This window comes from Staurois parvus, unplaced genomic scaffold (genome assembly GCF_062004578.1).
Source record: "Staurois parvus isolate SC_StPar_1 unplaced genomic scaffold, SC_StPar_1.0 ptg000442l, whole genome shotgun sequence".
NCBI classification, from domain to species: Eukaryota; Metazoa; Chordata; class Amphibia; order Anura; family Ranidae; genus Staurois; species Staurois parvus.
Window position 1 is genome coordinate 455544 of NW_028318238.1, and position 11629 is coordinate 467172.

At 38.6% G+C, this 11629-nt stretch overlaps 1 protein-coding gene across 1 annotated transcript; it reads right to left on the reverse strand.

Moving 5' to 3' along the window:
• Positions 1-1277: 1277 nt before the first annotated feature.
• Positions 1278-6682, reverse strand: NEUROD2 (neuronal differentiation 2). Its single transcript, XM_089687966.1, has 2 exons — positions 6404-6682; positions 1278-4095 (listed from the first exon to the last, which is right to left on the reverse strand). Exon 2 carries the CDS (start codon positions 4088-4090, stop codon positions 3032-3034), a length of 1059 nt encoding a protein of 352 aa, XP_089544092.1. The 5' UTR covers positions 4091-4095; positions 6404-6682; the 3' UTR covers positions 1278-3031.
• Positions 6683-11629: the final 4947 nt, after the last annotated feature.

The following is an 11629-nucleotide window of genomic DNA, read 5'->3' on the forward strand; positions in this document are numbered from 1 at the left end:
CTTCCTGCAACACGATCTTCTCTTTATTCATTACACTGCGAAGACCAACAAGGGAGGGAATGCTGATACACACAGACAGACAGACACACGTATGTGTGAGTGTGTGTGTGTATCAGCATTCCCTCCCTTGTTGGTCTTTGCAGTGTAATGAATAAAGAGAAGGTCGTTTTGCAAGAAGAGGTGGCCTTTTGTAGCCACCGCTTCTGTATATATAGTACTCAATTCACAAAGCTAACACATCAGGGTGAGGAGGCGAATTTTCGAAAAAGTGACAATTATTTTCTGACCACTGAGATTTCAAAATGATGGTCACATGGCTAAATTAAGATACATATGGTTGTGATAAAGGTTTGTGAATGAATCCTATTGCAATGTATTCATAGTATTGGTTTTGACAGTGATGGCTAGTGTGGCATGTGTGTGTTTTGTCGGTGGTAGGTGTATACTTCTCCCAGGCAGGCTGTAGCCCCCCCTTGTACAGTACGCCTTGGTGCACCCCTGTGTGGGATGTGATGTTTCAGCACCAACAGTCTGGACAGCTCCAGCTGCCTCCCGCACACTGCAGCCCCAGCAGTCTCTCGTCTATTCCCGCTACAGGCAGAGAACATCTGTTCAGGGTGTTCCGAGACCCCTGCAACAAACGAGATGACAGTCACCCCTCAGACCCCTACACTGCCCTTCCACTTGCTATCAAAGTGTTCACAAGATTTTTTTTTGCTTTTGTTGGTGGTAAAGATGCCCTGATCCCTTACTAGTGCAACCTTAACCACCCTTAGGGAGCTGTCAGTATGAATTACTCGAATCATCTAGAAATACAGTATCATTTTTTTTTTTTGCTCCAGATTTATTTTTTTATGATTATTATTTGTATTTTGTATTTGCTTTTATTTCGTATTAAATCAGACATTTTTTTTAATGCTTAGGCGTAAATTTGTTAGAGCTTTACCCACCCAAGGCATCCCAGAGCCCATCTGCACCCTCTCTCTATTCTATTTGTCGTTTATTGCTTTCAGCCCAGAGGAATAGCCATTTTGTTTATCCCCTGATGCCCAGCAAATATGACAAATGTTCAATATTTATTAATTGCCCTCTATAAAGCCTTTTAATTACAAGTTAAACCAGGCACAGGAGACTCCCAGCTGTTTCAGCAGGGCTTATATCGTTGGACTGGATCTTGCTACACCTAAATAACAGCACACCATGAACTTTCTACCTCCAGTCTGTAGCCAAAAGAGAAATAAATGGGCTTTTTGGGTCAATTCAAATGCACACATTCGTGAATTTTTTCAATCTTTTAATATTTATTAATCTGAGTTAAAATTGACACATACACAACACGTCTTGTGCCCCCCACGCACTAACTGACCATTTTTTTTTCTCTACAAGTTTAAGAATTGTCAACACATATCAGACGTCGCTGTTCTGGAAGTGTAAGCGTTAAAAAAAATTACATAAAAAAAATAATAATAACAATATAGACATTATTTGATCAGGTGGCACAGATAAATAAATACATTATTAAATAAATACATTATTAAATAAAAATACACTGAAATTTGAATGAATGTGCATGAAATACTAATACCCTCTAATGCACTTTTATGGTAGCATATTAAAATAAATACAAACAAAATGTATGACATAAATTATAAAAAGAAAAAAATGCGTAAACATAAATTAGGGCAGGTGAAAAAAAAATACATTTTGCATATTGCTTTTTTTCCCCTCTCCTTTTGTGTCTTTCTCCTTCCCATGCATAACAAGAAAAAATATTTTCGGCATGTAAAAATCTTTTCAGACATTTAAAAACATATATATTAACACACAGTTTATAAAATAACATTTAGTGGTTAACAACAAAGTTTTTTTTTTGTTTTTTTTTGTAGGAGACGGAAATGTATGTCACGTGCCCGTTTAACCTTTTGATTGCCAGAGGGCTGCATGGCATTGCTGTAAGCTCCTCTTGGCCAAGTTAAATGGTTCACTAGAAATTGCACATTATAAGAGTTTTCTTGGTCCCCATTACAATAAACTTTATATAAATTTAAATTTATATTTTGCATAGATTTTCCGTTTGTTTTCTATTTCTTCCTACTTTTTTTTGCATTTTATTGCTTGAAAAAAATATTTCTGCACTGAATTAGAATTTAGTTTTATATTTTTGTCGGTGGATCTGCAGATTGTAAGGAGGAACTAGGAACAATTTGGATTAAATTCAATTTTGATTAATTTAGTTTTTTTATGCATGCATTTATATATATATATATATATATATATATATATATATATATATATATATATATATATATATTAAACTATTTAAGGGTTGTTGGTAGAAAACACAATTCAAACTACAAGGATATTAGTTGACTTTTAGCTGTGTTGTGGTACAGCAAAATAATTAAGAGCAATGATACCTAAACATTGCTTCTATATTGCATCTCGGGGGCGGACCCAATGATTTTGTTAGGCGCGTAATAGCTTCTGCGCGTTAAAATATGGCAAAGGGGACACGCCTATGATTTTATCACATATAAACAAGTGCTTAAACCCAGATTACATTCTATGTGCAAACATGATGTGAATGCAGGTATCTCTGACCTTCATGGAATGGGTGTGAACAGGTGGGAGGGCGTGGATGTGCCTCACAATGTGCAAGCTTTGGGGTCAAAAGTGTATTGTTCCAATGCAATAAATTACAGAACATCAAAAATATGATGCTTCTGTTTAAGTTATGATTGGTCAGACATTGGATTCTCTCAACAAAACTCAGAATTGTGCGTTAGCCCAATCTGCTGGATGGCCTACATCAGGGCCACCAAACAAATCTCATGACTCTGGGATGGCAGGGTCATTAAGAACAACACGTGGGTCTCCAAATTTAACTCAAATGTAGGACAGAAGTTCCAGCATCATACATTTGGCTGCATGAAAGATTGTCCACTAGGCCCTGTTGCCCCACTGGTCCTTCCAAATTTCTTGGCACAAGTTGTACAGTCAGTCACACATGAAAAAGTTTGAATAGGATTGGTCAGTTATGGAAAAACGCATTGAGTTCTTCATACATGGGGGCCCTATCATGGTGGACGTGCATATCATAAGGCAACAGATTCTCAGAGTGGACTCCACTGCGCATCCCAGAAGATCCAAACAGCAGGCTGTGTCCGGAAGGCCTGGAGCCTGGCAGGCCAGAATAGTGCATAGAGTAGTGGTAGTTTTTATCATTGTCCGGGGATGAGTCCTGTTTGAGGGAGAAGTTGCCATTAACGCACAGTGGTGGGCTTAAGGGGGCATCATACTCAGAGCTGTTATAGTCTGGAGATGTGTTACCATAGATGGAATCATAGGTGGCACAGTAGCCGTGGCTCCGCAGAGGATGGGAGCTGGCTATTGAGCTTGACTGACACTGGGAGCCTGAAAGCCGGGAGCACTGATAAGTGTAAGGGTGCATGCCAAATGAAGAATTTGGACCATGATACCTCCCAGCATCTTGACCTTGCTCAGTCAAAAAATTCCTGGAGTTTAGCTGCAGACAGCCAGCCACCAGGTTGGTGGTAGGCTGTGAGAGACCCTTGCACAAGGTTTGCACATAGGCGACTAGATCAGGCCTTTTCCCAGACCTTAAGATCTCAGAAAGGGCCCAGATGTAGTTCTTAGCAAGCCTGAGAGTCTCAATCTTGGACAGCTTCTGGGTCTTGGAGTAGCATGGAACGACCTTCCTGAGATTGTCCAGTGCGGAGTTGAGGTCGTGCATGCGATTCCTCTCTCGTGCGTTGGCCTTCTGCCTTCTCACCTTTGACCTCTCCATCCTGGCCTTGGTCATCTTTCTCTTTTTTGGCCCTCGTTTTTTGGGCCTGTCCCCCTCATTCTCCTCTGTCCCTTCCTCCTCCTCTTCCTCCTCATCGTCTTCCCCACCAATATCTCCATCTTCCTTGCTTTCACTCAAAGATTCCTCTGTATGGACCTCCTGTAGGCTTTTCTCACTTCTCTCGTCCTTGTCGCTGATATCCTCTTCACAATCATCTGTCCAGGAGGCAAATTTCTGCACCTCAGGAATCAGACTGGTGTCGCTGAACAGCCTGGTCAACATGTTTGCTGGGGACAGAACACACACACAGTGTCAACACCACAAATCTAGTACTGGGAATTTGAATCTCACCAGTATCAAGATACATTGGATATAAGATATATGTGTTACAAAAATAAATATTAAACAATAGTTAAAAGGTTGTTTTAAAAATTCTATCTAGGGTAGGTAGCACATAAATATCTCCTACCTAACTACCTTGTCAGTGACACCTAGATGTCTACATCTGTGATTTGTGTGAAATAAAACATATGCAAAAACTCACCAAACATGCTCAAAATCATATATACAATGCAGACACACTATAGAAAATACAATCAGAAGCCAAATATTACTTACTGTACCATCAGTCAACTGCATTATTCCTATTAAAGTTTATTGATTTGTTCTAGTACACTAATGCAAAAATAATGGTGGCACAGACATGCTATATATGTTTTATAGGACAGTGTGACAACAATGGATGTACCTGTCACACTGAAAGGGATTATATAAGGAAGAAAAGTGTTAAAAGCAAGGTGTGTATATCTATTAGATAATGGCTGTCTATGCATTAAGAACATACATAGCAACAAATAAATGCAATAACTATTAAATAGTTAGGGATAATATATCATTTACTAGTTTAGGTAAATATTTTAACATGGGTTTTATACATTCTTTTTATACACAATTATAGGAGATTGCAATATGCAAATGTACTTATAGAGTGCAAGTGTCACTGCCACGTCCACTTTGCATACCTCATACACAAATTAGAGATCCCTTTAAAGATCCTGATGATCAATAGGCTGCGAAATATTATCACAACTGATGTGCCATTCCATAGCCTATTCTTTTATCTGTCTGCTAAAAAAATATATATCCCAATAATATATCCATATGATATAAGACACCCAACCCTATAAAAACAAATCATTCTTACCGAGCATGATGAGAATTAATTGTCTTTCAATTTAGCCATTACCGTTCCAAATTAAACCCTGTCAAATAATGTTGATAGATCCAATTATTATTTCATTACAGGATCCCCATTTCCCTGCCCCTGTGTTTGTACGGCGTGATGGGGCATTTCTACGATATTGGCTAGGTGGGGAGCATACAGACAGCGCTCATAGATGATCCAGACTGACAGACACCCCCACAGACACAATATAGACACCGACTACAGAGCAGAAATAACTGCACCTAATGACAGCTATTGTTGTCTCTCGAAACTAGGAAAATCGACCGAAAATTCTTTAAAAAAATAATAATAAATAAATAAATGAAAACGACCCTTTAAAATGACTGCCGGAATGTTCGCTGGTCAAAAACATCCTTCTGTCATTACAAACTGCCCTAGAATTTGTATTCCAGCATGTAAATGGACATCGCAGGCTGAAAAATCTATCCATCTGAATACAAATGTATGCAAAATGAAATCTATTGCTTTTATACAGCATATATATATATATATATATATATATATATATATATATATATATATATATATATACACATATATTCCATATAAATATTCTATACTTTTTAAAAAAAAAAATTTAAATATATATATATATATATATACCTATACACATTGCAATATATATAGTATATAATACATTCCATATATATACATATATATATGTATATATACACACACATTGCACTATATATATATACACACACTGCAATATATATATATACATATTAAAAATATAATTCTTTAAATATACTATATATATATATATATATATATATATATATATATATATATACATATAGACACACACATATTGCAATATATATATGTATAGTAATAGAATTCCATATACATGTGTATATGTATATATATATATATATATATATATATATATATATATATATATAGATACATGTGTATCTATATATATATATATATATATATATATATATACACACATATACACACACATATTGCAATATATATATATATATATATATATATATATATATATATTCTAAAAATCAGTGCATATCCATCCATCCATCCATCCATCCAAAAGAAAAAATCTAAATCAGTAGATCTCCGATTGAAGCAGAAGAGACAAGCTGAGTATTGGGGGGCATTGTATAGCCTTGGCCAAAAGCCCCTGTCATTCAGTAAGTGTATGCGAAGATCCTGTAGGCTCCCGGCAAAGGCAAAAAGCGGATGGGCTCGCCGGGGAGCCCCCCAGTCCATCCTAGGTGCCCCCATCCATGCTCCTCGGAAAGGTGGCTGGTGGATGCCATGAAATGGGGGACGAGGTTCTGTGAGTCTTCCCTCTCTCCAAGCCTCCTCTGCTCCCAACTTACCTCCAGAGCAAGGCGCTAAAGAAATTTATGACATGGTTCGCAGCATCTTCTGGGAGTAGAAGAGTCTCCTTGAGGTTCTCAGGCTCCTTCAGAGTGCAATCCAAAAGGAGGAGAGGGTGGCATGTCTACCGAGTCATGGTACCAGCTCTGATGCCAGGCCATATGGTTGGCACGTCATCCGCGGGAGCGATCACACGGGAGCCTCTGATTGACGTGCGGTTGGATTGAGGGAGATTTGGGTCCCTAGGGGGGGAGGACTTACCATCTGTCACTCTTCTAAAAAAAAAAAAAAAAAAAAAAAAAAAGAAAGAGAGAAAGAAAGAAAGAGAGGAATATATATTCTTACAGTCTCCAGCTCTGGGTAAGCACTGCAAAATGGGGCAGAAGTATGCACACACCGAGAAGGGGGGCACGGTGACTTGCCCACTTAAGATAGAGGGTGTGTGCCCAAATTAGTAGACACCGGAGAATGGGGGAGTTATAAATAGGCAATTTACAGGGAGGGGGGCTGAGTGCCCAGATAAGGGAGGAAAGTGGGGCTTATTTCAGATACAGCAGAGAGATTGGCTTCTCTTTATTAGGGGGAAATAAAAGAGGGGGTTAGGACACAGCTTGGTGCCTTTTATAGACAGGACATGGGTATGTGAATTCATTATACATGCTATGCAACTGTGCATTTCTCTGCTGTAGGGAAGGATTGCTAATGGATTGCTCATTAAGAGACATATAGATAAAGTATAATAGAGAGGTAAAAAATAGCTGAATGAATGGATAGATAGATAGATAGATAGATAGATAGATAGATAGATAGATAGATAGATAGATAGATAGATAGATAGATTGATAGAAAGAAAGAAAGATAGTTACACAGCCAGATTGAAAAGAGACATTTCTAATAAACAGTCCATCTAGTTCAACCAATAGAAAAAAATATATAAAATAGATAGATAGATAGATAGATAGATAGATAGATAGATAGATACATAAATAGATAGATAGATAGATAGAAAGATAGTTACATAGCCAGACTGAAAAGAGACATTTCTAATAAACAGTCCATCTAGTTAAACCAATAGAAAATAATATATAAAATAGATAGATAGATAGATAGATAGATAGATAGATAGATAGAGAGATAGATAGTCAGGATGAAAAAAGACACATGCCCATCTAGTTCAACCAATTGAAAAAAAAAATAGATAGATAGATAGATAGCTGAGGACAGACCATTATCATATGAAAACAAGATTTATCAAGGCATAAGTGTGTACCATTGTATCGATGTTATGCAGATTGTGGCAAACAATAGTCCTTTCCGCATTGTATGTACTATGCACCCATGATGCACATGGTTACACGTGCACAAGTGTACATATAGAAAATTCACAAACAACTGTGGGTTGCCATACACCCTAAGGACCCATTTACAGTTTTGCTCTAAGGAAAGGTATCCATTACTACAACGCTCTGCAACACACATTACATGCGTTGCTGAATTGTGGTGCCATTTTTATTTTTAATGGCACCCCAACACACTAATGCAATGTACCTGCATTGCAGCGTGCCACAACATGTAGTAGTGCATTAAACAAGTTATAAAAAATAAGTCACATCTGATTTTCAGGACCTTAAGGTGCATTGGCAGCCCATTCATTTTCTTAGGTTACTTAATGCAACACATGTTGACGCGTGACATAAAGCGCGTTAATGCACTGCAAAAATGTAAAGAAAATGTGATCATGTCTAACGTTTTGGATTCTTGCGACATCTCTTATCCCCATTTGGCACAATAATTTTCTGCAGGAACAAGGGACCTTTCCGCAGAGTGATTTCCCTACAGATGACCACAAAAATCTGCCTAAAGTTAAAAAGTCGTATTCCATGCAGCGCAGAGGATACCACAGCGCAGACATGCATAGTTTGTATGCGCTAAAGTGCAAGCTTTTAACCACAGCAAGCCAGCATACGCCGTGTTGTTTGCTAATGGAAGCTCTAAGGATAAATATTCCTACATATGCTGCCTTATTTACTCAGAGAGTACAGCGTAGCAGTCTTTTGGAGCTGTCCCTTTGTTTGTCATACCTTACTGAGCAATCATGGTGCTTGTCAGTTTGTATTTTTTTTCCCCCCAACACTCTCATTTCTTAGTGCATCTTATTTGAATACAAGGCCAAAAAGCAGTATTATTTGGATTTTGCTTGCGCACTTCTGCAAAACATGCATAGGACATTATTATACACTTTTACGTATCAGTAAGTAGATTGTGAACGCGGGGTGCATTTAGATTTTCTCGCTCAAGAATTCACAATCCAAGCCTCGCCGCAATATCTCCTTGTTCTTGCCTGTTTCCTTTAATGAAATGAGGCCCTGTATGTCCAATCATTTATATAACTTCAGAATTCTGCGCTATAGTATATATGTGACTCCCTAACAAAAAAGAATCAATAGAACATACGCAGCCACCTTAACATTGCAGGCAACAATATATCAAACTTTTATGTTTTACTATGTCCTATTATTTAAACAGCGTATATGCACCCTCTTCCACATATGCTTTCATAGTGACACTTGTGAAATTGCACAAGAGCAATGATCATATCATGTACTAATTTAATAAATAAATAAATAAAACTTTTTTTTTTTTTTGCCAGTGACATCTCCAATCATAATGTCTAGTCAGTGAAGGAGTTAATGAATCAGGTGCTGTTTCTCCCAGCTGGCAGGGAGGGTTTGGTCCACAGACTCCCAGCTCCCTATGTGTGATCACCACAAAGAGTGGGAATCTCTGCTGCTCCCCATCTACAGAGATGTGTGAGAGGTATGGAGGAAAGAGATTTGGAGACTTGCCAAAAATCTGCTACAATAAAATCACCCCTCACCCACATCACACACCTCCCCCTCCCTCACCCGTTCACATGCATCCCTCGCACACATACTCATACACAATGTGTACATCGAACACACACACTCACACAATGTGTACATCGAACACACAAGCGCATAGATTCGTATGTGTAGAACCAACAGTCTAATTACTAGCAGAAGCACACCAGAGGTATGGCTGGTTGATAAATACTGTGCCAGCATATGCAAGAGAGGAGGTTGACATACAGAGGGGCATTTGTGAAAGTCATTCCTTGCAAACGTTACTGCGTACTCTTTCTGCCTAAAATCACAGCAAATCATTGCGGCATCCGAGCAATTAAAACTGCCATATAATGTACTCATATATACTCAAGTCTGCAGGCTAATTTTTATAAGTTCCTAATATATATATGATATCTAATATGCAAGGTCATTAGGATATTTAATAAGGATCAGAAAGATGGCTGTAATCTGGGCTGCTTTAATAAAGAGGCATTTGCTCTGGGCCTAATTCCTGGTTCACATCTGTGCGCCCGTGCGGGCTGCGTTTTGAGCGGGCACAAAAGCCCATTCATTTGAATGGACTCCCATGTCCCGAGACATGGAAGGAAGAAGTCCCTGCACTTCTTCTGAAAATGCAGCCTGCACGTGAACCTGGGCTCCCAGTACGGTTGCGATTTCCAGTGCAGACGGCGTGCCATTAGAGCTAATAGTACCCGACTGCAGGTCCGCATTCCTCTGTGTGGGTGGATTTTTGTGCGGATCGACAGCCGCACCACCTGCACATATGTGAACGTAACCTAAATGAGTAAAGGCTGGTTCACAGACCAAAAAAAAAAACTAGCATTCAATCAGTCTGTACAGCCAATGGCTGCGGTGCTGATCTGTGTATTCTGATGTGGGTGATCCCTCGCTGTCGCACCACCTGGACATATGTGAACCTAGCCTAAATGAGCAAAGGCTGGTTCATGGACCAAAAAAAAAACTAGCATTCAATCAGTCCGTACAGTCAATGGCTGCGGTGCTGATCTGTGTATTCTGATGTGGATGATCCCTCGCTGTCAGCATACAAAGACACAGTGGGGTAGATTTAGGCCAGCCATACACGGGTCAAATTTCGAAAAAAATTTCTTTTGAAAATCTTTTCTAAGAATTTTCGTTCGAATTTCTCACCATTAGTGGATCATAGAAACGGACGATTTTCGTGCGACCATTGAATTTGAGTGATCGGGCATGTCGGAAATTTTTTTAAAAACCAACTAATTTTGAATCAATGATAGGAGAATCGTGGGAGAAATAGAAATGAAAAAGAAACGAACATGAGCTGAGACCTGGAAAGAAAAGAAAATTCTTGGCCACAAAATTCTTTTCTTTGGCAACATGAGGTGAAATTGAAAGCTTGGTTGGTTGACTTTCTAAATCAATGGTGGCACCATCGGATTACAAAATATACGAAATTTCCAATTTTCTAAAAAAAAAATTTGTATGGAATTCGACCCATGTATGACCTGCATTAGGCTGGCCATACATTATACAATTTTGCTTTAGATTTACCAAAAACCATATAATAGGAGGTTAAAACCTAAACAACACTTTCAATTGTATCCAATTAAGCAGGCCCTTGCACTACATAACTGAAGGTAAATCTAAAGGAAATTGGGCAGAAATTGGACAGAAAAGTGTAAAAAAACTGTATAGTGTATGGCCAGCCTTACTAAAAGTGGTGCATGCAGAATCTGGTGCAGCTGTGCATGGTAGCCAATCAGCTTCTAACTTTATCTTGTTTAGTAAATGTTACTAAACGCACAACAGTACAATCAGTCTGTATATGCAGTAAAGCAAGCTTGTTATACTCACTGTGGAACTTATGGGGTTAATCCTCTGCATTGTGTAAAAACGCTGTTTGAACCTGTCTTCTCTGATCCTCCCCTTCTTCCAGTGTCTTCCTCTTACCTCCTGATAAGACATATTGTGTGGAGACACTCTGCACATGCTCAGTTTGGTGTGTATTGCTAGAGAGGTTTTTTTTTTCTTGGGAGAGTGCATGTGATCAACTCAGGGCCAATCAGCACTGTCCAGGCAGAGGTCAGGGGTTATGCATCCTCCTAGAGCAAAATGAAAACTCCTCCTACAAGCTATAATCAGTACTCTGCTGGACACTGATAAAAGGCACAAGACTACTCTAACTGCTGATAAAAAAAGGTATTTAGCAGTTTATATTTACTAAAATAATTGCATTTCTATTTAGTGTGTGCTGTGGGAGACCAGATATAGTGAATGCAGGGTCTGGGGTTTAGTAACACTTTAAGCTTTGGTAATAAAACCTGGAAACTGATTGGTTTCTATGCAGAGCTGAATCAG